This window comes from Spinacia oleracea, chromosome 4 (genome assembly GCF_020520425.1).
Source record: "Spinacia oleracea cultivar Varoflay chromosome 4, BTI_SOV_V1, whole genome shotgun sequence".
NCBI classification, from domain to species: Eukaryota; Viridiplantae; Streptophyta; class Magnoliopsida; order Caryophyllales; family Amaranthaceae; genus Spinacia; species Spinacia oleracea.
The window spans coordinates 96,604,665-96,631,605 of NC_079490.1; the positions used below are offsets into that span (position 1 = coordinate 96,604,665).

General features: G+C 39.6%; 1 protein-coding gene across 1 annotated transcript; it reads left to right on the forward strand.

Moving 5' to 3' along the window:
* The first annotated feature begins 930 nt into the window (after positions 1-930).
* On the forward strand, positions 931-26,884 carry LOC110789997 (uncharacterized). Its single transcript, XM_021994727.2, has 8 exons — positions 931-1,313; positions 1,471-1,559; positions 1,944-2,007; positions 2,524-2,601; positions 13,485-13,561; positions 13,652-13,718; positions 13,800-13,907; positions 26,497-26,884. Exons 1-8 carry the CDS (start codon positions 1,242-1,244, stop codon positions 26,524-26,526), a joined length of 585 nt encoding a protein of 194 aa, XP_021850419.1. The 5' UTR covers positions 931-1,241; the 3' UTR covers positions 26,527-26,884.
* The last annotated feature ends 57 nt before the right edge of the window (positions 26,885-26,941 follow it).

The window sequence follows — 26,941 nt, forward strand, 5'->3', positions numbered from 1 at the left end:
TTCATATCAATTTGGGTTATTATTGGATCGGGTTAATTAGTAGTGGGTTGGAATCCGGGTCGGTCCATTTGGTTCCAAATAATATATTAATTAGGAGACGATAACGATAACTAAGTTTTAAAAGTATTAAGAATTTTAAGATCAGTAATATAAGTTATTATGTATATTGTACGTATATAACTTAGTTTAATGCTACTAATCGATAACGATGAATTAATAACTAATAAAGTTTATTAAGTCATATTAAAGAAGCATTTATTAATGAACTTAAAGTAATAGGTAATGATTGTAATTTCTAACAAATTAAAAAGTATAACGTCCACATGTGATTACTTTAACAAACTAATAATAGCTTCTGGATAGAAGGTGAGTGACAAGTTATTTGACAATTTACTATCAGATAGTCATTTACAAATATTTACATAACAAAATACTTCAATTACAAACTTTATTTGAGCAGATTATATAAAAGGAGACATGAAGTACAAGCACAACTAGCAGTCATAAACTTAATTGGTAGTGCGACATAATTAATGTTCTCTTATGGGTCGTGAATGATTCGGGTTAAACAGATTTAGATTGAAATCGGTTCGGATTAAACGGATGACGGGTTGAAACGATTCGCATTAAACGGGTCACGGGTTGCAAACAAATTGGATCAAACGGATTTTCCTCGGGTTGGAACGGATTTGGGTTGAAACGGATCGGACCATAAAAGGGTTTCAGATCACTTAGGTTCAGATTAAACGAATTCAGATTGTCTCAGTCTGTTATCGGATTAGGATCTTAATCGGATCAATATTAACGGGTTGGATTAGATTCAGATTGTAATATAATCGGATCGTATCGGTTTTCAGATTTTAGCTCTCGAATTCTAAACGGTTCAAACTTTAAACGGTTAGGCAAACCCATCCGATTCACCGGGTCGAATGAGAATTGACACCCCCTACTCCCCTAGGCCCCGTGGTACCGGTTCCAGTTCTGAACCCGGCGAATCTTTACCAGTTCCGGGTCTGAGACCGGATAACTACTAATTTTTCTCACCCCTGGTCCAAACTACACACAAAGCACGGATCTTGTTTAGAACAGAGCTTAAACTGTGTAACCCAATTTCCATCGTCGGATCACCTTCCCCCATTCTCTAGAACAATTCCTTCAGAAGAGTAAGATCAATGTCTTTCTAAATCGAAGGCCGTGTTTGGAAGAAAGAGATCAAAGGTGTGTGAATTCGAGCGGAAATAATGATCGGAGTAGGGAAGATCAAACAATACTCTAACGTTCTCGACAAACCAGTCAGCAAAGGAAAACAAGAGGTTCGTCAATTCCCTTTCTCCAATTTGTCAATTCCTAAGTATTAATATGATCCCATTTTCTCTTAATTAAAATTAAATGCCAATCATTTTTCATTTTAATTTTGTTTGAGGGTTTTGTTGCATTAATTGAAGTTTAATTAATTGTATTCGATTGCAGGTTAGCTTAAGTGCTTTCGCCTTCTTGTTTTCGGAACTTGTACAATATAATCAGACTCAGGTGGATAATATTGCCGAACTCGAACGGAGGTGTTGTTTTTATTTGCATTTGCTTTAGCTATTCTTGTTCTATTTTAATCTTAGTTAGAAAATGCACTTTTTTGGTCGAACCCATTCTTTTGTTGTTGCTTTGACCAAGATATAAGCTACGTTACTTGGACTCTTCATTTTACTTCGAGTATTCATGTTGGATACTTGACATGGGGTATCTGGAATTGAGTACTTACACTTCAATTTAAACCTAAGATATGATTTAAAAAAATAAGTTAGTCTAGCCTGACACTTGAACACATTTTGATTGTCTAACACCAATTGTTGAGTCCGAGTAACATAACATATGAATACTGTCTTGTATTTTGTTTGGTTATATGTGTCTTTTTTGCCTAACAAAAGCTAGTATTCATCTTTGTGTAGGCTAGAGGATGCTGGCTATGCTGTAGGGGCACGAGTTCTGGAACTTCTCTGCCATAGGGATAAGGTAGAGCATGATTTCATCAGTATATTTATTGTATCCTTCAATTTTCAAGCATGTATTGTTCATACTCTACATTTTTTGTATGTTTGCAACTTTGCATTTGCAAGATCAACTATAAATCTTACTTTACTTTATTTTTTCCTTCTGTATCGTCAATTACTAATTGAGCAACAACTCCATTGGCAATTCAATGACTTTTCACCTACTTAATGTTTACGAGAAACCTTCCTGTTTTTGGATATAATTGAATTATATGGCATAATGGTTCGATAAGCTGTCTTGTCTGATCTACTTACACTTGCCTATTTGAACCACTAGTCACGGTTGGTACATTATAGATGCGACTATGTAATCATGTGCTTTGCTACAACGGAGTTGCATACTTTCCTGTACATAACTGAAAGTTTGCATTTTAAACTTGGGAAGTTCTTAAAACAGTGCACATAGTTTTGTGTTACAATTACAAATTGACACGTATCATTAACCCTTCATTTTCCTTGATATCTGGAAACTTGGCAGGGTAACAGAAGGGAGACACGCTTGCTTGGTATTCTATCTTTTGTACACAGCACTGTATGGAAAGTATTGTTTGGAAAGGTATGTCTCTCATTTTGCATTGATACTCCAAATCCTTGCAGATTCATATGCCATCGTGGTTTGCATTATTTTTTCCTTTGAGTGGCATTTTTTCCATGTTGGTTTGGTGGGGTGTGGGTGTGTGTGTGTGTGTGTGTGGGGGGGGGGGGGGGTTGCATAAAGATAACAATGGCGACTATAATATACTTCCGTTTTTATTTAGTTGCAACGTTTTTCTTTTCATGATTGCCAACGCATTATCTTTAATCACTATTATCTCTATTTATCAACAAGTAAAAATTTTAAAACTTTGACATTTTGAAAGTATACATTAAGACGAATCTAATCAGACCTTACATGACTATATATTTTTTCTTTAGAGCTTATTTGGTAGAAGGGAATTGGAAGGAAAACAAAAGAAATGAAAAGAAAAATATCATTTCCCATGTTTGGTTCTAAAATTACATGGGTTTTGTTAGGAAAGGTAGCGAAATGGAAGGATATCCTCTTTAATAATTTTTTACTTTCCTTTCCTCCCAAAAGTGGATAAATTTAGGACCAAAAAGAAAACTAAAAGCTGTCAACTAAATTTCCTTTCTTTTCCCCTCGCTTCCTTCCACCAAACCAAACAAATGAAAAATAAATTGTGTTTCCTTTCCCTTCCTTTCTTTTCTCTTCCCTTTTTTTCCCTTCCCTCCTCTTCCCTTCCGGATACTATTATTATACTCCCTCCGTCCCGAAATACTCGACCCGGTTTGACCGGCACAGAGTTTAAGGAACTTGAATTGACTTATTTAATTTAATATGTAGTAGTTGATAGTGGGGTATTATTTTAATGTAGTTAGTGGAAAATGTGTAAAGGGGTGGGGGTGGGGGTGGGGGAGAGTAGGGGTTGAATTTTTAATTATTTTTTGTATGGAGTAGGGGGTAGGTGGGTTAATAAGTGTGGAGTGAGAAATAATATAATATTGTTAGAATATTTCCATTTTTAGAAACAGGTCAAGTATTAAGGGACGGCCCGATAAGGAAAATAGGTCAAGTATTCCGGGACGGAGGGAGTACCAAACAAAGCATAAGTATAAATCACTAAAGATAGTCAAAGTAGGTTATGTCAATAGTGCAAAAGTCAAACCGTTGCAACTGAAGTATTACTCCCTCCGTCTCTTTTTGTTTTTTACGTTTTCCTTTTTGGGTATTTCAAAATGTTCTTTACATTTCCTTTTATATTATCACATAAATAACTTAGTATTCTATCAAAATTTGTGTCCAATCATTATTTCAACCAATCAAATTCATTGGATCATTTAATCTCTCACACTTTTCCATTGAGACATTAAAATTTTCTCATTTCCCAATATCAGAATTTTGATAAAAGTGAAAACATTATAAACAAACGTAATTTATCTCGTTTAAATAAAAAAATTGAGGGATTTCAATGCAAATTAATTATTCGTTAAAACGCGTGAAAAATACCAAACGTAAAAAACAAAAAGAGACGGAGGGAGTATTTTGGATAGATTGAGAAGCCTGTGAACTCATTATGCTTTTACTTTAGTAATATGACATTGTTGCTTTTCTTGAGGTGATTGGTATCATTTATCATTATTTTGGTTTCGAACCCAAAAAAACCCTTGATGATTATACTTTTGACTACCTCTTCCCTTAAATGTCCCTAGGGTTTAAAATGATTAATATGAAGTGTTAGAAATATTTTTTGATTTCGACTGACATTGGTTACAATCGCATACGTTTGGATTTACCCAAATGCAGGATCCACATTGAGTTGTGGTGGTTGTTTATGTTGTTTGTTTGGATACATTGTGTTAGTCTTCCCTGTGATACCTTTTCTGTTACAGCACACATTATATTAATTTGTTGATTTGGTGGTTATCTAACAAACCGCCTCCATTGCTGTATGGCCACCACTACCACCTGCCTCGTCGTTTCTGAGTCTAAGACTACTCTGGTGCCCTCTTTAATTGTTACTACAAGCATACAATGAAGGTGGGGATGCTTTTGTGATTTGACCAAGTGGTGGTTGACTTTGGTCACCAATATTATTTGAAGCATTAGTCGCTGACTATAACCACCAAGATTATTGGGCTGCCCTCGAGGACGTGTAAAAGAAGGTCTTTTCCCATGACCTCTCAGTAGAAGAAAAAGGCCGTGGAGACTTTGACTGAATGAATAGGCATGCTATCATGATAGAAATTTTGACTCAGGAAAATATATCGAATGTCGCTCCTTTACTTCTTATTTGAAATCTCTCTTTTTCGGTTGATTCAAATCAAATAATCCAAAAAGTAAGTTTCTTAAAAAAGGAGCTAATGGATATCTCAAATCTCCCATGCATTTGATCACCTTTTTGTTGGTAATGAACAGAAGAAAAACTTGTGAATGGGTTTCAAGTGAGTTGTGGGTTTTGGAGATTTATTGGGAGGTGGGGCGAGGGGTGGCAAATTGGGGAATGAAATGGAAATATAATCCTCTGCCTATTCTTGTACACCATTAAACACTAAAGATCAAACACTAAAGCCCATCAGGTTATGCTGGTCCTTTATGGTGGTTTAGGTGAGCGATGGGGATGGGAAGTTCCATGACTTTGAATGTGTAATACAATAATCCACCCATTTTCACTGATCCTTAGTTTCTACACCAACTTTATGTACTGTGTAACCTGTACCGCTATTGTTGTGATTGAGAGTTCTGACTGTTGAGAGGTTTCTTAACACTGTAGCACAGTGTTTATGGGAAAGGCAAAAACTTTAGTGATTTTATTTCAAAATTAATACTCCCTCCATTCCTAAATGTTCTTCCCGTTTCTATTTCGGGCGTTCCTATATGTTCTTCCCGTTTCTATTTTTGGACATGACTTTTTACCATAAATTTCCCCACCATCCCTTATTTAATTCATTCACATTTCCCCATTCACCCACCCAACCCCATTTTTATGATTTTTTATTACTTTATTAAAAATATCTTCTCTTTCCTTCATTTCTTTATTTCTTTCCTTCACTACTTTATTACTTTCTCTTATACTCAATCATTACTCTTACACCCAATCATTACAAGATTCCATTTTCTTAATTTTCACCTCAAACCTCAAATGAGAAGAACAAATAGGAACAGAGGAAGTAGTTCTTTAGATATGAATAAGACATTATGACATGTATTTTAACTAAGATATTGACAATAGAAGGTAGGTCATCTTTCCTGTATGTAGGGAAAAGTAGAAAACAATACAAGGGTTCCTTTCAATTCCATTGCAAACTAAAGGCTCGTTCGCTATCACTATAAGTTTTCATTTTTTGGTTATTTGATTAGTAAGTTATATGATTTAGATTGAATCATGAACTAAAAATAAGCATACTTATTTTGAAAACTGGCCACAAATAACTGGAAACACTTTTTGTGGTTTTTATATTTTGGTTTTTAGTTTTGTGAAAAACAGAAAAATGCAAACAAAAAAGGATACCGAACGACCCTTAGCTTCTGTAGAATACTTTGTTTTCAAGTTTCCATGGAAAAGGGTTGTCCTTATCATGAAAGGCTTTGGTGCTTTTACTAGGGAATAATTAATACTGTGTAGTTCCATATATTTTCAAATGTACCACATATTACACATTTCTAAAGGGACTTGGTAACCCTTTTTTTCCCCTCCGAAGGCGTAGCTTTGGTATTAAACATCAATGCAGCACACTATGTCTTTACCTGATGTTCCCAGAGAAAGGGCAGTCTAGATGTGTTTGCTTGTTCTCCAAAAACTGTGCACTAACATAAGCTAATGCTTGTGTCTTCTCCTTTTCTGCCATGGCTTATTTAGTTTTTCTTTAGTTCAGAAATCATGAAATAAAAAAAGATAGGGTATAGGGTTTTCTTTTCCTTTTCCCTATATATTTTTTCCTATTAAGATAAAAGGTCCATTGTTTTCAAGAAGATGCGGAAAAAATAATATGAGTAAAAGTTTATTACCACCTTGACTTCTCTAGACTCTTCGGTGAGCTTTATTAGAGTTTTGAAAAGATTAATGCTCACGACATGAATCATGCAACATAACAAGCTTTTTTCTTTCAATTCTATAATCAAAGTTCTTATCCCAAACCTGTGTTTGTGTTTGTGTTTGTGTTTGTGTTCTGCATTAATTTGCTTATTAATTGCAAATGTCATAACTGATAGGAGTGTGAAATAGAAGCTGATATATCCTTTCTGATGCTTTAGTTCGGTTCCTATCTACCATTGGTGTTAAAGGGAGAACTGCGAGGAGGGTAAAAGGGGAAAAGAGGTGTAATAATTTCTTGTAGTAGTTGATTTGTTGTTACCTCAACTTCGTGAAAAGAAAATGCTAAATTGGAGGAGATATTGTAGATAGGATTTATGTATTGTAGGTAGGATGTATGCATACGAAATCAAACTTTCTTCAATGTCTTCACAATTAGGATCATCTGGTTAGATGGGCATCAAATCTATACTATATATTAAAAAGGGTTTTTACAAACGTTTACATGCCATGTGGCGCTCTCCCTCAATCCACAAATCCATGCTATATATCCACTTTCATTTTCCACGTGGCGCTCTCTCTCATTCCACAAATTCATGCTATATATCTATTTCATTTAAAAGAGAGATGTATGGTTTGAATAAGATTCGAACCTGCAACCATTAACCAATTAAGTTACAATCTTTTATATGTTATCTACGCAAAACTAATATTAATATAATATAGAAATATTATCTTCTGGAAAAAAAAAAAAACTCAAACACAATTTCATTTAGAAAATATGAGAATATACGCCCGGGCCCAAATACTTGTTATGTTATAATAACTAGAATATCAGAATTACTTTTATACTCTGAGGGTAATGACGGTAAAAGGAGTGTGCTTGGTTGATAGTACTAGGAATTAGGAAGTAGGAACTAGAAACTAGGAAGTGAGGTGCATCATTGAATAACTTACCCTTGCCACTTCTTTTTTTACCTACTCTCCACCTCTATAAGAAACAGTTAGGTGTGGGGGTGATTGAGTGAGATGCATGTGATGCGAGCAAATTAAATTAATTTTTTCTTGGAATAAGGTGATAGTAATAAGAACGAAGTGGTTGTTTGGTTGAGCATAGGAAGCTACACTCGTCGTGGTATTGCAAATACGAAGAAGAGTCACTTTCTAGAAAGTGTGAATCCCTGTGTGATTGATGATAGGAAGTAAAGAAAGTTTTTCTTATCAAGAGGAACTCTTACTAACTTATTCTATTTCGAAGGGACTAGAATATCCTAGCAGGGTGCCTTCTGATTTTGTCGACCAAATAACTCTGGAACTTTCAATTTCTGGTTAACTTCTATTGCGTACGTGTTCCTATGTCATCCAATCATAGATTAGATATGAAATCTGGAACTCAATGAGCTCTAGATGAAGATATGAAGAAACATGTCAGTCCTTACATTGATGTTGAAAATGTTCAAATCCCCAACAACCGCCGTTTAATTTTCAATTGCAGGAAAGGTTTCTTGGGTTTTTGAAGTCTTACATTTAGTGGGTTTAAAGATCATTGGAAGTCAAGGTTTTATTGTTAAACGCAGAGGTTGATGTCTGGATATTGAAATGATATTCCGAGGTATTGAAATCCATTAAAAGGTTTTCATTCTCTTTGAAGTCAACAGTTAAATAAAATCCACATCATCATTCATCACCCAAACAAAGAAAAAAAGAAGTCATTTTAGATCAATATTAAATAAGAAGTGGAAAATCAATACAATTTATCATCACAAAATACATGCTCATGTTGGGAGTGGCGGGTATATCAGGAGTGGCCTCCCCAAGCCCAGGGAACCCAAAATAACAAACACAACATTGAATATCTTCGATCTATTTTCTATCCTGGCTAAGTTTTTTTAGGGAGAAGAGCCGAAATCCTCGTAGGCTAGTATAGACCTTTCAAGTTATCCCCGACACGACTTTATGGGGTCTCAGTATATTTTACACCATACAATATTGATACTTTGTTGTCATATCTCCATTATATAAGTGAAGAGTTGAGGTCATTTTAGTAAATCCACTTTTGGTGTCCCCCTTGGATTACTAAAATACTCTCTACACTTGTAGAATAGAGAATATAATGACAACCTACCCAATAGGAAAGCCCAAAGAAGCATTTTAATCAATCTAGCCCCTTAAATAAATTCTTACCATTTTAATCAATCTGTTTATATGTGTTCGGCTCTATCTAACTTATATGTTTCTTATACTCACACGCATCGCATTTGTATTATATTTTTTACATGTTATTTCAGGTTTAAATGTACTAACACAAATTTGTTTCTTATATTCGCACGCATCGCGTGCATATAAGACTAGTATGATCAATCAGAGCAGCCATCAGAGTCTGCACCACCTACTTCTTGAACCATCCCACTGAATATTCAGATTTTGGAAGTTAAACATAATCTTCAGTTGATCCTTCACTTCCTCACAGGATAAGCTACTGCAAGAGACACAAGCTCACTTCCACATAGCTTAGAAAGATCATCTTTGGGCATGTACACACAAAACTTCTTCGGTCTCTGCTTAGTATGCATTCTCCCTAACATTGCCATCTAGGCAAAGAAACCATGCTTTGGCACATCAAGTGTATTTCAGACCCACTTATACAACTGCCACTTTAGGAAACTCAAGAGATTACCATTTAAGACCCGACTTGCATTTCACCCTCTAGGTCTAGTATATGTAATGAACTGGTTTGCATTGTAATGAAGTGGTCTGCTAGAGATCATAATAGGCAGGGCAAGTAATAAATATGTTAGAATCCTTAAGAAGAAGACAAATTAGGTACTTAGGGTAGAGATACTTTAAATAAGGGAACCTATGTTACTCGTGTCCAACAAGGTGTCGGAGTATCTGATACTCCGATTCAAATATTTGCAGACACTCCGACACGGTCAAAGGAGTGTCTTAGACTTGTGTTTTAGACACGGCTCCCATACAAAGTGTCGGATAAAAGTTAGACACTTTTTTTTGTTTTTTTAAAGTAAACATAAAAATAAAATAAAAAAGTAATACAAGTAAGAATTAGAGTGTTTTTGTAAAAACGTATAAAAAGAAAAAAGAACATTGTGCGACAAACTCACCTAAGTATTGGCGAAAAGTAGAGTCAAAGATAGTAAATTAATACAGTAAGAATTAGAGTTTTTTTAAAAAAACATTTAAAAATAAGAGAAAAGGAAATGGTGGGACAACCAGACAAACCCATGTGAATATTGGTAAAGGGTAGGTCACGTGGCATTGTTTTCCTTTCTCAATTCCCACCCTACTTATTTAAAAAAAAAATCATAAAAAATCACACGCCCACCACCAGGACGCAGTAACAAACGCGTTAAATGGAAGGAGAAAGCAGGAGTGCAGGATTACGCAACATCCATGGCTTAGATGAAGCATTCATCAATGAAAACAAGAATTGATAAGTGTTTTCATCTCGTTTTTTCTTCTACAACAAAAGCCCCAACATATTTTTTCTTCTCTCTCTCCTCCCGGCACCTTCAATTGCTAGAACTAGGGTTTCGAATTTGCGACCTCGACACCTGATTTCGGATTCTTTTCCGACACCGGTGTCGACACCTCCCTCGATACGTGTTGACAGCGTTGTTGACCTTAAACTGAGTGCCTGGTTGATTAGTTTCACATAGTACATAAAATATCTACACGAAACTAACAACGATCATGAATTCAGGTATAATGCGCATTTAGTTTATGCTAGTCTCTAAGGTATAATAGGTGGGTGTCAAAGTGTACCAAAACTATCGCCAATCCCGTAACAGGCCCTTGTTAGAGTAGCCAGGTTCATGACGAATGTTATCAAGGCCTATCTGGTACGTGCTGGAGTGGCATATACCGTGAATGGACCTAGGAGATAAGCGGTTTGATTTTGGTGGATGTGCTACATTGCGAACGTGCCGAGTGGACAACATCCAAAGCACGTGCACCCCCGGGCTGATAGATGTCCTTATTCCAAGCTTCCGAGATGAAACATGCCAAGGAAGCCAAGATTAGTTACGCGGTTCTGTCGCGATCATTCGTCACATTGAATACTTCAGGTCGTCCCATAAAAAAATAATTGTGGCGTAGCGTTCGATTTCTGCTATACGACTTCCACACCGACGCACTACTTGCACAAATTACTTTAATATTGTCCCCAATTGAGTCGCCAGTGTGAGGGGGTCAAAAACACAACGGGGCGCCTCTAAAAGAGTATACGACCCACACGACTTCTCCCCTCTGGATGTGGCAAGCATATTAAGTAAATAAAAACTAACCGTGGGAGTTAGCCTCTTTTTTACTAATCTATACGAGTCGCCATTCAGTTTAACAAAACTGACAAAGCCCGGTTATCGTGATATGCCTGGAATGCAAATATATTTGACTCACAACGGCCTTAGGTTCCCCTGTGATCCCTGATGTGGAGATCGTTCTACATACATCCAACGGAGCAGAGATTGAGAGTTTGGGGGACGTTTACTAATACGGGGAGTGCCCAGTAAGTATGAGTTTGAGAAATATTATTATCCGAGCTATGTTATTCTAGAGCCTGAAGGCAAGCACTAGAACATTGTGGCGCATACAGGTGTGCCGGAATCATGGTGTAAAAACTCGCCCGAGTTAACTCGTATCGCCCAAGTTAACTAGGTTTTGGAGGCTGGCGATACGAGATATCCCGAGTTGTAAAGGTGTTTTTAAAAAGGGTGAGATCTCGGCCGGTTCAACCGATCTGAACGAATTTTGTCCGCATTAAACGTTATTAGCCTCACATCTCTTCGGTTTTCAGCCCAATTCCCATGTTTTCGACAAAAAGAAAGGGAAAAAGGAAAGAAATGGAGAAACTCCACTTAAATAGAGTAGAGAACTCCATTTTCATATCTAAACAAGAGAGGAGAGAGAAGGTAGACAAAGGAATTCATTTAATTATGTCACGTGTACGATTTAGGGGAGGGAGACTAGGGTAGGTAGTGACTGGGGCTGACATGGGACTTCTTTTTCAAATTCCTACGCAACAACCACGACATGGTTCGCGACTAACGCATCATTTCCGTTACTAAGACTCCGCGACCGATCCCGCGACCGTGATCGATACCGCAATTTTTATCTATGGCGGGAATACGGACAATTTTATTATATCTTTCTTTTGATGCAACTACAAATTAAGCCGTATCGGGATGTGAATGCGACTAAGTACGTGTCCAGTCTATTTTAGGAAGCTTTCTATTTATGGAAGTTACTATATTTAACAGGTTCTGCTTCGGATGGTCTCTTAAGTCAGTTGAGGGTCGTTCTTCAGCTAATCAGATTACATTGATGACAAGTGGCTTAGAGTTTCATCATCAAACTCACCACTTCGGGCCTAGAGACAAATGTAGGCGTCTACACTAGGCACTATTAATTAACTTAAATCATTATTTTGACGATCGTTAGTTAATACATGTGCATTAAAAACAACTCAGATTAGTAATGTAGTCTAACGCATGTCCCTTTCGTCGTCGCATTGAACTAGTAAGGACCACCGCGTGGGCTAATGCGGGCACTCCCTGTATTAGTAAACGTCCCCCGAACTCACAATCTCTACTCCGTTGGATGTACGTTGAGCGACCTCCATAACGGGGATCACAAGGGAAACTATGGCCGCTGTGATCAAATATGTTTTACTTTCGGGCATATCACGATAATCGGGTTTTGTCAGTTTTCTTCATTGTAGTTGTAAAACTGAATGGCGACTCCTAAACACTAGTAAAGAGAGGCTAACGCCCACAGTTAGTTCCGATTTTACTTAATATGATTGCCACATCCCGAGGGAAAAGTCGTTAGAGCCATTTTCCTAGGAAGAGTACGCTCGTCCTATTTTTCGACACCCTCACACTTACAATCTAGGAATACTAAATAGCACCTCACTTTGGCGGAAACTTACTGTCTTAAGTTTGGAGATTTCTGTAACCCAAGACAATTTTATCATTCAAAAGGAACATGTGGATGTCTTTCTGTTTATTGATTAAGGTCGTTCCAACAAAACATTATCCATGAGGATTTTCTTTATGAAAGGGCAAATCCAATTGAGAAGTTAGTGGGGAACCATAACTTGTCCAACATATAATTTAGCAGGGAACTCAAGTAATGCATCAAAAGCATTGAAAGTACTAAATAGGTACATTATTTACCCTTTCAGCTCTTATTCTTCTTATCGAATGAACAGGTTGTTGAACATCCTGATCGCTTGCGGCTACAGGACTAGTTCTTGGAGGAGTAGAATGTTGTTGCGGAATGTCTTGGTTATCTTTTGAACCCAAACTTTCCTTACCCTTTCTGCTTGTCTTGTTTCTTCTTTTACTTACATTCTAAGGTCTCCTGCTCCAACAACAATCATTCACCACGTTGACTTCTATTTATCATGCACGTCTTTAACCCAAATGTCCACATAGGTTTCCCAATCAACTCACTATCCTAGGGGAAAAAAATTCCCCAGTATCTCACAGGAATTCTTGGAAATTGAATTTCAATTAGAACAATTTCAAGCTTTACCACAGGTTATTTGCTGTTTTGTATTTGAAGAATAAAGGATTCTCATTTTCTCACATCTGACGCCATGGTAGAATGTATGAGAAAGAGGGATTACACCAAGTTTCTTGGGTCAATCACTCAAACTATAAATATGTCCGTAGAGTTTCTTGAACATCAACTTTTGGTATGTTGCTTTTTTAAACATGATGATTCATCGGTAGTTTTGTTAGCTAAGTGATACCTTTTTTTGTGCATGACATGGCATTTAACATCTACCATCAATTTAGTATTAGTGGTTAGGGTGTTTGGGACATCATCCATTTCTTATGTTCTTTGTTTGCTGATTTTATGCGTTCCATTCTATCAATGGCAGGTTGCTGACTCACTTGAGAAGGGCACTGAACATGAAGATGAATATATGATCAGCGAGAAAGAGCTCCTTGTGAACAGGTAAAATCAACTTTTGTTTTTGTGCTGGATGACGTTTTCTCCAACTTTCCTGCTAAGCCTAGATTTACCTTTTGAGCTGCGACCTCTCAGGTTTATATCAATACCAAAAGATATGGGAACTTTCAACTGTGGCGCATTTGTTGCTGGAATAGTGAGGGTATCTGTTCTATCTTTGTCTTATTTGATGACTGCTTCTTAGCAATTCGAAGGTCTTGCTGATATTTGGTACCCAATGAAGGGTGTCTTGGATGGTGCAGGTTTTCCAGCTGTTGTAACTGCTCATTTTGTTCCAGTGGAGGGGCTATTGCGGCCAAGAACAACTATATTGATAAAGTTTGCTGAAGAGGTACCTCTTATGCTTTCCACATACTTCCACTCATTTGAGTTTGACAGCCATATTTGTCAAATGTCACGTAGCTCGCATTACTATATTGGAGGATCTCTGTAGGATAGATCATTAATTGTTAATATCAAGGCTAAGTTTGAAGATGTATAATAAGTCTAACATGATATCATCTACCAATTCTATTATTCACTGGCCGATTTTCTTGCATAACTCTACAACTGATAAAAAAATTGGTCTTTCCATTCCATGGATCTTCACTTCTCTTGCTCAGCTAACTAGCTTCTTTAACTGACATGAAAAAAGCTTGCTTAGAATTTTGTATGGACAATTATACTTCCTTTGTTCTTTAATTATCGCAACAATTGGAGTTTCACGCTTCCCTATCCTCAAACATAACCATTAATATCTTCAATTATCTATAATTAAAAATTGTGAAAGTTGATATTTTGAAAGACCCCGCATGACTATATTTTCCTTTACGTAAAAATCACAATAGACCCACATGACTAGAAACAAGACCCACATGACTGTATTTTCCCTTACGTAAAAATCACAATAGATAATCAAAGTGAAGTGTGTAAATAGTACAAAAACCCAATTGTTGCAATAAATAAAGAATCGAGGGAATATATTTTATATGTCAAGTCTTGTAGAGAGGCTTCATAGAACTCCAAAGCTGTTCACTTACTTGGAACAAGTAAGGCCTTTTAGGGCCTCTAAACTGCAGTGAAATATCAATGTTTGTTGCCCTTTATCTGATATTCCCTTTCCACTTTCTAGCTCCTCTATAAAAAATTGTCACATTTATATCCTTCGGTTCTTGCATATATGTATCATATGAATGTAAAATTGAACATATGATTTAATTATGTGAAACTTTTACCGCAAGTCTAGTAGAACTTGAGCTTCCGTCAATCAATAATTATGCTTGAACACTAGGGCTAATAGAATGGTACTAAATGTGTAGCTTCCTGATTTAGTACTTCTTCTGTGAAGTAAAAATCTCGGGTTATCATTGATCTTGTTTGGTGTGTAGAGTTATTATGGGCATGATCTTTTTTATATTATACTTCTACTCTTCATTTTGTCTCACGAACTTGTGCCGGACACTCGACACTCCAACAAGGGTTTGGATTTTGGAATACTTACATGGCTTTTCAATTTTCTATTAATCTTCAATTATCTTGAACTTCGTACTTGTAGAGTAAATAGAGGGTAAGAGTATAAAACTACAAGGTCTAAGCTTACAAATGTGTCTGTCTGCCTGAGATCAGAAGTTCAACAAGAACTAGCAAACAAGTCAACTAATGTTTGCACTGTTTATGTTTGTTAAATGAATGCACTTGGTAAAAGCCTTCTTAAGTCAGGAATGTGTTCTATTACGTGTCCGAGTACCCATGTCCGATATTCGTACTGTGTCCTTGTGTCCAGAAACCCTAATGTGTCTTACACTTGGATATGTACTCGTATCTGACACTCGTAACTGTATCCGAGTCATAGAAGTTAATGTTAAGATCTCTCTTTCTCCCTCTTTCTTTCGTTTCTCTTTGAAGTGCTTCTATTCATGGCAATTATTTTGTGTATTACTCCATCCGTATTTTAATATGAGTTACAGTTTGACCGACACGAGGTTTTAGGATGGTTGGTTGATTTTATTAAAATAAGATGGAAGTGGGTATTGATTTATTATTTATCACAAGAAATTGATAGTGAGTGAATTATTTATTGTGGTAAAAAGAGGATGTGAGTAAGTGTGGGGAACCATAGGAGGGAGAGAAAGATTAATATCATTGGCAGTGGGGAACATGACTTACCAAAAATAGAAAGTGTAACCCATCTTAAAATACGACCGCTTTTAGAAAGTGTAACTTGTTGTAGGCAAAATTACCATGCCAACTTCTACCAATGGGAATGTGACATGTGATACCTTTTGTGGTCAGCAAGCTGTCCTACGTGGACTATTGACCATTACATGTCATTGCAATCAATCGTACCTAAAGAGATGCGACATGTCCAAATCACGGTCATATACGTGGTCCGGCTTCTGTCATAATATCAGCATGATTGAATGAAGCCTGTTAAACCTTTATTTTGTTAAACTTTTATATTGCACAGAGGCCCAGAAAGCCCATTTATGTCATCAAATTGTTAAACTTTTATTTTGCACAGAGGCCCAGAAAGCCCATTTATGTCATCAAATCATTATGGCTGCACAAGGCAAGGGACACATGTCCTCTCCTCCAAGCTCAACCATTCATATTGGAGGGATTCTAGGTCATTCCTTGGAAAACCTAGTACTATGTAAAGCTCCAATTCCCAAGGGACAGGGACATTGAATTCACATAACCCCCACCTAAAATATTATGCTCTACCTTCTCTCTACTCTCTCTCTCTAAAAACACCCTTACTTACTTAGGCATCGGAGGGAATATTGCGAAAGGAATATTCTTGTTTTGCAGGTCAGACCAGAGATCGTGTCGTGTCAGACCGGATACCTCCTTGTCATCAGCTCATCGGAAAAACCCCACAACTTTTGGCGCCGTTTGTGGGGAGGTACAGTAACATGGTAGATCAACGGCCTGAAAACGAAGTTCAACGACGCGAAAACAAAGTTCAACGTCCTGGACGTGAACAGATGATGGGCGAGGCCGCCCGAACTTTTGCAGCAGGACACACCCCTCGCCATCCCCCCGATGTGGAGGTGTCCAGTGAAGAGGATGATCAGGCGAACCAACCGCCCTCTGGTGGACAATTTGGATCCTCTGGTGGAAACTGTGCTAGATGAGAATCCGAACCTGCCCGTCTCTGTAGGTGATCCTGGTCGGCTTCCTGGCCGAGATAGGCAAGACTGTTAATGCGGAGGTTCGGAAGAATATGCTGATATATAATGCAAGTACAACCAACACTCGGATCGGGCGACAGACCTTCACTTACTCTGCGTCCACCGAACGTCTAGACCAGACACGCTGAGAAAGATGCAAGGCGGCGGTTACCAATCGAGTCGTCTAGGCTCAAACTCATTTGCCGCAGAGAATGCCCCAGCTGTAGATTGGCGAGACGTCATGGGCATGTGAGCCGAGCCATGTCGAGCCGGTACCTGACTCTAAATCTGAGCTCTCTGATACGGGATCTACCCAGTTATGCAGGTCTTGCAGACCATGACTCCTCTCGGCGTTTGTTACCGCCGCAGGGCCAAGACCTGTGTATCATATTTAAAGAGTTGCTCATATGGCCCTCGGCCACTCCGCTCCCTTCGCTGACAACATCATGAGGGCACCTAAGGAACCCAAAATCAAGCCGCCTAACATTGACGCCTATGATGGGACCACCGATCCGGGTGCTCTGCTAGCACACCTGCATCATATGTATGTTTAAGGAACAAACGAGTTTACTTGGTACAAGTATTTCCCAGGTACGTTGAAAGGAGTGACGTCTAAGTGGTTTGAGAGACTCCTTTGTTGAACTTGAGTTGTTGTTCTCTACCGATTTATGGCTTACAACCAGCCACATTCGAACGTCTAATTAACACTGTTTTTAGCAAACAGCTCTGACAGAGATATTGAGGCTTACATTGATGATATGATTGTAAAAAGCAAAGAAAGGGCGACACACATGGCCGATCTGAGGGAAACATTTGAGACAATCCTTGCTTACAATATAAGGCTAAATCCTAAAAAATGTGTTTTTGGGGTAACTTTCGGGAAATTTATGGGATTCTTGATTTCGTAAAAAATGTGTTCCTAAAAAATGAACGAGGAATAGAAGCAAACCTAGATAAGATACAGGCGGTGATAGGCATGAGCTCGCCAAAGACCGTCAAAGTGGTCTAGCGGCTAACCGGGTGTTTGGCGGCGTTAAGCAGATTCCTATACAGGGCCGGAGATAAATGCCATTACTTTTTCAGAACAATCAAGAAGAAATCCAAGTTAGAATGGTCGACTGAGGGTGAGACAGCCTTTTTGAGGTTAAAAGACCACTTGAATACTCTACCCCGTTTTGTCATCCCTCTGAACGGAAAAGTCCTATACATGTACTTGGCAGTGTCAGAACATTCACTGAGTGCAGTTCTCCTCACGGAAAAAGAAGGGGTTCAGATGCCCGTCTATTTTGTGAGTCATGTCTTACAGAATGCTGAGATAAGGTACCCCACGGTAGAAAAGTGTGGCCTAGCCTTGTTCCTGGCAAGCAAGAAGCTGCGTCCTTACTTTCTGGCCCACGGACTGGTAAACTGGCTTTCACAAAGCTAGAATTAGCCAGGTGCATGTTGAATTTGGCTATTGAACTTAAATGCATTCGATATCACTTATGAGCCAAGTAAAGCCATCAAAGGGCAGGCGTTCGCTGATTTTATTGTGGAAATGACAAGGCCCACTTTCTCTAAAAATACGAAGACCTTATGGACGGTTTATGTGGACGGATCATCTACACTTAACGGGTGTGGGGCCGGAATAATCTGCCAGTCACCTGAGGGAGATACGTACGAGTATGCTATGCGCTTTAACTTTCAAGCGCCCAACAATGAGGCCGAGTATGAGGCACTACTCTGTGGCATTAAAATGTGCAAAACGGCAGGAGCTGAGGAGATTTTGGCACTATCCGACTCACAACTCATTGTCAGCCAAGTCAATAGAGACTATGAGGCAAGAGACCCTACAATGATCAAGTATATGAAGACTGTTCACCAAGAAGTAGAGCCCTTGAAGAGTTTCGAAGTAAAACAGGTCCCTCGATCAGAAAACAATAAGACAGATGCCTTGTATAAATTAGCTAGCTCGGCCTCTTGTGACACCCCCCGTCAAGTATTCTGGGAAGTGAAGGAACAGAAGAGTATCGAGCAGATTGAGGCGGCGGTTCTGGACAGAACGTCCACATGGATGGATGATATCATTAATTTCAAAATGAATGGCGTCCTACCAGACGACCAGAAATAGGCGACAAAACTCAAGAAGAAATGTTCCTTGTTCGAAATATGGAATGGTACATTATACAAAAAGTCTTACTCACATCCTCTTCTGCGATGTGTGACTCCTGGAAAAGGACAAGAAGTCTTGGAAGATCTTCACCAAGTATTGTGCAGTTCACATATTGGGGAAGAGCTTTGGCTGAGAAAGCACTTCAGACCGACTATTATTGGCCCACCTTGAGAGAAGATGCACTTTCTTTGGTCAAAAGGTGTGACAAGTGCAGATTTTGACGCCCATAACTAGTCCAATACCTTTTGCTAAGTGGGGCATGGACCTGCTGGGCCCGTATACCGTGGCATCAGGAGGGCGGCGTTATGTTATCGTTGCTGTTGATTACTTCACCAAGTGGGTGGAAGCGGAAGCACTAAAAAACATCAAAACTTACGATGTGAAAGCCTTCATCTGAAGAAACATCATTACTCGTTTTGGCTTACCACAGTCCATTGTTTTTGACAATAGCCCTCGGTTTGAAACACCCAAACTCAAAGACTGGCTAGCAGAGCATGGTATTGCCGGTCACATCGCTTCAGTGGGACGTCCACAGGCAAATGGGCAAGTGGAAGCTTTTTACAAAATAATTTCTGAAGGAATGAAGAAGAAGCAGGATGAGGCTAAAGGTTTATGGGCAAATGAGTTGCCAAATGTCTTGTGGTCCATTCGCACAACAGCTAAAAACTCTACGGGAGAGACGCCGTTCTTACTAGCCTACGGGGTCGAAGCAGTCCTTCCCATAGAGATGTGTGAACCAACTCTCCGTGTCATGTTGTATGATGAGGACGCTAACCAGGAGATGATGAAAGTTGCCCTAGACTTTCTACCTGAAGTAAGAGGAAACGCCGCCTTGAGGCAACATTTATACAAGCTACGTATGGCGAGAGAGTATAACAAGAAGGTCTCGAAGTGAGTACTGAAGGTTGGTGATTTCGTCCTCATAAAATGGAGTCGGTAGGACGAGCCAATGAGCAGGGCAAGCTGACTCCTACTGGGAAGGTCAATATGAGATATATGATGAAGTTAGGGATGAAACCTATCGAATTCAGGACATGCATGAACGTCCTATCCTCCGCACCTGGAATGCAGACAACCTCAAGAAATACTTCTTTTGAGAATGTACGACCTCGTCCTATCCGCTTTTTAGTTTACTAACGGCCTAAATGGTCCTTCTAGAGAAGTAGACTCTTTGTACTTGGCTAAATTTTCCTTACAAACATTATAAATAATACTCCGTCCGTCCCGGAATACTTGCACCGCTTTCCTTATAAAGCCGTCCCGGATTACTTGTACCGTTTCTACAAATGGTAAACCTTTATAAATATTATATCAACTACCCCCCTTCACATGTCATTTTGTGGTCCCATGCACCCTCCCCCCTACTCCCTTTAAAAAGCTGACACATATCCCTATCTATATTAAAAAATACCCCACTATCAACTACCATCTAATTAAATAATAAGTCAATTACTTTGTATTAAACTCTGTGCCGGTCAAACCGGTTCAAGTATTCCGGGACGGAGGGAGTACTACTTTACTCACTATTTGTCTTTTTAATAAATACATGCTCATATGCACAAAAACCTAATTGATTAAAGGCCTAAGAAGTGACCCAGATTAGCAACTATACCACTTCGCAAACGAAGACAAAAGCCTAACTGATTAAAAGCCTAAGAAGTGGCCGAGGTTAGCACCCACATAGGGTGATCACCTATAGAAACTAAGAGCGGCTTAGAAATGCCAAATAAACCGACTAAATAAAACCAGCGGGAAAGCCCGCGCACCTAAATGGGCCTGGCGGCAAAGTTATTCCTTGAAAACAAGGGTTGCTTGCTATAAGGCGCCACGACATTGTTGCATGCCGCCCGTAAGCCGTTTTATTGAAATTGAAAGCCAGCGGCATCTGGATTTGCCAGCGGCATAAACTCTTGAAAACAAGGGTTGCTTGCTATAAGGCGCCACGACATTGTTGCATGCCGCTCGTGCTCCCGACGTTCATCATTTCCTGACGAGCATGTCTAGCGGCAATTATACCTATTGATTGACTTGCGTCAATCAATTCTAACATAGACACGCCCGTCAGAAAATGTGACGAACCAACTTAAGAAAAGCTCAGGCATCTAGATTTGCCAGAGGCATAAACTCTTGAAAACAAGGGTTGCTTGCTATAGGGCGCCACGACACTGCTGCATGTCGCCCGTGCTCCCGACGTTTATCATTTCCTGATGAGCATGTCTAGCGGCAATCATACCTATTGATTGACTTGCGTCAATCAATTCTAATATAGACACGCCGTCAGAAAATGTGACGAGCTAACTTAAGAAAAGCCCGCGACATCTAGATTTGCCAGTTGCATAAACTCTTAAAAATAAGGGTTGCTTGCTATAGGGCGCCACGGCATTGTTGCATGCCGCGTGGCTCCCGACGTTCATCATTTCTTGACGAGCTTGTCTAGCGGCAATCATACCTATTGATTTGCGTCAATCAATTCTAATATGGACACGCCCGTCAGAGAATGTGACGAGCCAACTTGAGAAATCATGTCGAGTCAATAGGAAATTCAATAACTGTTTTCTTTCAAACATTTCGTTGGTCAGAAGTACCGCTTGTAACCTTACCGACCACTAACCGTTCGTTGCAAAGCCGTGATTTTGGGACATACAGTACATATAAACGCAACAAAGAGTATTAAACAACAGTACATATAAATGCAACAAGGAGTATTAAATAAAAGGGCACGGTGGCACCAAATTTTCCAAAACGCCCAGCGGCGTAAAAGTAAAAAAAAAAATTGATTGTTAAGTGCTCAGCTGGCATAAAGATACATACGCCGACGACACATAATATTTAAAAAGTTCTTGAAATACGCGAACAGGCGTAAAAACAACACAAATCTAAAGATCAAGGGGCAGGGGAGTCGTCTTCATCATCGGAAGGCACAAACTCTGGAGCAGGAAGACCAAGTCGCTCCGCGGCAAGAACGGCAGCACTATATCCAAGCGGCGTTCGAACCAAGGCTAGTCTGACCCCTCCATGTGTGCCTCCCAAGCAAGACGAGTAGCGTCTCGAACAACCTGCTCTCCCTGGCCATACGACTCCTGAAGCCGCTCGCCGAAAGCATGGATTTGCGACAACGCCGCTTCCAACTCCCTTTGGAGCAGTTCTGTCTGCTCCGGATCGCTCCTTAATTTGAGGAAGCTCCTCAAGTTGGGCCCGCAGTTCCGCCTCTTCCTCGGCTTTCTTACCCTCCGCGGTCAGCTTGGATAAGGACGCGTTCTGCACAAGGATCTTTTTGAGCAGATCAACCTTGTTCGACTTAAGAGCAGCTAGCTATCTCCTTTGCCTGGAGGTCGATGGTAGTGTGCATCTCTGTCCGAATAGTCTCCGTTTCGGCGAAGGTGTAGTCTCCATGGTTGACGACATTGGAGACGACGGTCTCAAGCTCCTTAGCAACCCTTCTCTTCCAATTCTTGCAGAACTCAACGCGGAGAAAGAGCTACCAAAACCGAAAGAGAAGATTTGAATTGGTTAGCATGAATTCCTATGTTAAAAAAAAGAAATAAAAAAGAATAAAAATTGAGGCGTAGGGTATAGCACGAATTCCTATGTTAAAAGTAGTGACTCGTCATCGGAATAAGCCGCCCGTACAAAGACGAGGCGCACTTTAGTGATCACAAGTCACTCTTTAAGTAGTGTTCGTCATCAGAATAAGCCGCCCGTACAAAAACGAGGTGCACTTTAGTGATCAAAATTCACTTTCTAAGTAGTGATTCGTCATCAGAATATGCCGCCCGTACAAAAACGAGGTGCACTTTAGTGATCAAACGTCACTCTCTAAGTAGTGACTCGTCATCAGAATATGCCGCCCATACAAAAACGAGGCGCACTTTAGTGATCACAAGTCATTCTCTAAGGAATGACTTGTTATCGGAATAAGCCGCCCGTACAAAGACGAGGCGCACTTTAGTGATCACAAGTCACTCTCTAAGTAGTGACTCGTCATCTGAATTACCCGCCCGTACAAAGACGAGGCGTACTTTAGTGATCACAAGTCACTCTCTAAGTAGTGACTCAGCATCATCAGCATAAGCTGCCCGTACAAAAGACGAGGCACACTTTAGTGATCACAAGTCACTCGCTAAGTAGTGACTCGTCATATTGACTCGTTCCTTAGTCAAACGCCCGTCTAAGTTTTGAACAATAGAAGGGGCATCGTACTTGAAAAAATCACTCACCTTCTCCTCTAGCTCAGCGGCGGCTTTCTTCATCTTGGCGTCATAAATCGCCGCCATCCAATCCGACATGTCTCCCGCACCCACATCGGTGTCCTTCAGCTGGCTCATACCTTCTTCTGAAAAACTTAGAAATAAATGTTGGTTAAAATGCATAACTACTAGGTGCAAGTTGAAGTTTCATAAAAGCACGATCACAAAAATCACTCACTACCTCTAGACATCGAATATCCTAAATTGGCGGCCGCTAAAAATGCCTCATTTTCAAACTGATTCACGTGTGACAACCACTGTGCCAGCACATAAAAAGACTTGTCCGCCGAGAGACGGTGGGAGGTGGACTTAAAAATAACATTTATTTGGTCCCATTATGCCGTCGTCAATGGAGGAAGCACCTCCTCATGATCCATATAGTTTAGCCACTGTACTTCAGCGGCTCATCCTATAATACATCTCTTCGTCCTCGGCGTGAAAAATGACCCACCTCTTTCTCCATTTGAGCCACTTAGAGGGCTTGCCCATGACAGTTTGATAAGCACCTCGGCTGCTCAAGGTGAACTACCCCTCGGCTACGTTCGGAAATTTAGAGATGGACACCAAGTGAAGAAAAGCCGCGAAGGATGGTTGAACTCCCTTCAACGCACATTTGGCAATGTAGCCAAAGACGTTGGCCAGGAATTAGGAATTTGAAGTTAACTTGGCTACTCCAATGTTAAAACTATCCAGGACATCCACAACGAAAGGGTGTGGAGGGAACCTCATGCCGAGTTTAATGGCGGCGGCGTACACCGGAAATTCGCCGTCCGCCATCAAACTCATGGTAGACTCTATGTCTGCTGGTACCATATCCCTCTCCTACGCATAGGCCGTCTCGATAGTCAGCATCATACGTATCCAACCACTTCATCCACCCGTGCTGTGGATGAATTTCCGAAGGAAGGAGGTTAGCTTCTTCTTGACCACCTCGCCTAACTTGGGCCGGCTGAGGATTCCCTCCCTGATTAGTGCGAATTCCTTGGCGTGCCTCCTCCACCAGGGTCCGCTCAGAAGAGCTAGCCGCCTCTTCTTCCCCATGGTCGACATAATCATCGATCTCTTGAAAGAGTGCGACAAAGCTACCATCTGGTTCCGGCTCAGTGGACGAATTACCTTTGGGAGGGGGCATTATCGCCCCGTCCGCAGACGTAAGCGAGTAGGGTCAGCCGTCTGCTTTATCCTCGCCATAACCGTCTTCATAGTATAACAGAATACGGCTTAAGGAAGGCTCGGAAAGACTAAACAAGGAGGGCGGGTGTATAAACAAAATAAACCTATGCGGCACTCCAATACCTAGCCACTACCACACCTACCGCTCCCTTCTCACCGACTAGTTCTTAAAAGTCATTGCATGCCAGAATTGCTGAAAGCAAAAACACGAAATAGAGAGAAAACATTAAAAGAGCGTAAAGTAGCCTACCTAAAAGATCTGAAGTAAAAAATGAGATGAGTTTTGCGAAGAACAGGTTGAGTATCACGGTGGCCGAAAATCGCCTGCGGGTGTTTTTCTCTCGCCGGAAATCGCCTATTTCAGAGCTCAGTAAAAACGAGAAAAGTAAAAGCCAAAAAATGAAGGAATTACCCCCATATTTATAGAGGGGCAGAAATGAGATTTGTGACACTTGTCACCATCTCCCTAAATGGCCCAAAGTACCTCAAGAATATCAAGAGTCAAGAAGGGATATCTGAAGAATCGTTTCCAGAAATACCCTCCTTGAGGGGCAAATGTTGTATGCAAAATTCCCATGCCAACTTGTACCAATGGGAATGTGACACGTGTCACCTTTTTATGGTCAGCAATCTGTCCTACGTGGACTATTGGCCATTACATGTCATTTTAATCAATTGTACCTAAAGAGATGCAACATGCCAAGTCACGGTCATACACGTGTACCGGGGTTCCGTCATAATATCAGTATGATTGAATGAAGCCTGTTAAACCTTCTATTTTGCACAGAGACCCAAAAAGCCCATTTATGTCATCAAATCATTATGGCTGCACAAGGCAAGGGACACATGTCCTCTCCTCCAAGCTCAACCATTCATATTGGAGGGATTCTAGGTCATTCCTTGGAAAACCTAGTACTATGTAAAGCTCCAATTCCCAAGGGACAGGGACATTGAATTCACATAACCCCCACCTAAAATATTATGCTCTACCTTCTCTCTACTCTCTCTCTCTAAAAACACCCTTACTTACTTAGGCATCGGAGGAAATATTGCGAAAGGAATATTCTTGTTTTGCAGGTCAGACCAGAGATCGTGTCGTGTCAGACCGGATACCTCCTTGTCATCAACTCATCGGAAAAACCCTACAACATAACTCATATTAGAATTTAGAAGATGGGGTTGGGGGTAGTATTATTCTCTTCAGAGAGCATATAAATCATTCTTTTTACTCTACAACCTCAATTAATTAAATTTGCGAATTGTGATGTCAAATACTTCTCATATCAGAAAGAAATCCAATGTACTGCTTACATATAATGTTGGCGAATACAGGGATAAGCTAATTTGTGAAAAAGCGTAGAAGTAATATAAATAAGTTCATGCCCCCATCAAATTTCCATTTTTTGGGTTTAAAACAAGTAGTTCTCTACATGCTTTAGTTGGGATGGCATGAGCTATAGCTGATATACTTTCTTCTTAAGAGTAACAACGTAAACGTGCATAATCTTATTTAGCAATGACAACTAATTCCGGACGCAGGTAATTTTTGTATTCTAGGTCACCCTAGTCCCTTACATAGCTGCTGTGGTCTTTAGGTTTTTCTGCAAAATCCTTAGGACCATGGCAACCCTCCTCATAACACGGTAACACCTATAGCCTGTGTTTGCATGCCTATACTTCGCATCATGTAATAAGAATTTTACTGATGCTTTGCATTAATTAATTTTTCCTAAATCCTGCATTTTGGAACGTTGGCATCTGCATCAATGATTGTGTTACATTCATTTGCCAAACTATGGATCAGCAAGTGTTGTTTTTTCTTTTATTCATATTATTTTTTCCTTTTCTTTTTTTGTGGCTTGGTTGATATAATTTACACGCGTTCATGTTTGACTGTCATATTTTCTTGAGATCAAGGCTAAATGGCTAATATGCTAGCCATTGAACACAATAAGTAATAAAAACGTGTGTTTCCTCTCCAACCCTACTTCAACCTTTTGCTTACTTTCCCAAGCACTTATTTTCAACATGTTTGGTGTTGGTTATCTAACATGTTGGATGAATGGATTATGTCTTTTTCCAATTGTCAAACCCTAACAAATTTATGAAATCTGTGTAATGAGATATGATGCAAATAGTTGAAGTGTTTAGACCAATAATCTGTCCTAATTGTCATAGTTCATTTTCCCAATGCAGGTACTGAAAAGGGAAGCAAGATTAGGTTGATCTTTCTCAGGACTACAGGTTGAGGTCTTTTCATGTTAAATCATCTTCTGTAAAAGTTGTACGTTTAGTTGCTTCCTGGTATTTCAAGGTGGGTAGCATTCTTTTCATTGCAATTCCGAAGTTAGAATTCAAGCAAAATCACTTACTATGTCTAAGTAATTTTTTTCTGGTCATTGTCCCATGGAGGACCTCGTATGTAGGCAGAGGAATGGATTGTTACGTGCCAAGTGTTAAATATTGGAGTAGCTGCTGTTTTTGAGAAGCTATTTAGTAGGATAATACATTTGGTATAGATTTTCTGTATGTTTGTCTACGAGTATAGCAGTAGATTTTATCTTTAAAAGGATCATTATGTCAAGTAGCATGTTGCAAAAGGCTAGGTGAAGGAGATAGGGAGAACTGAAAAGGTGGTGTG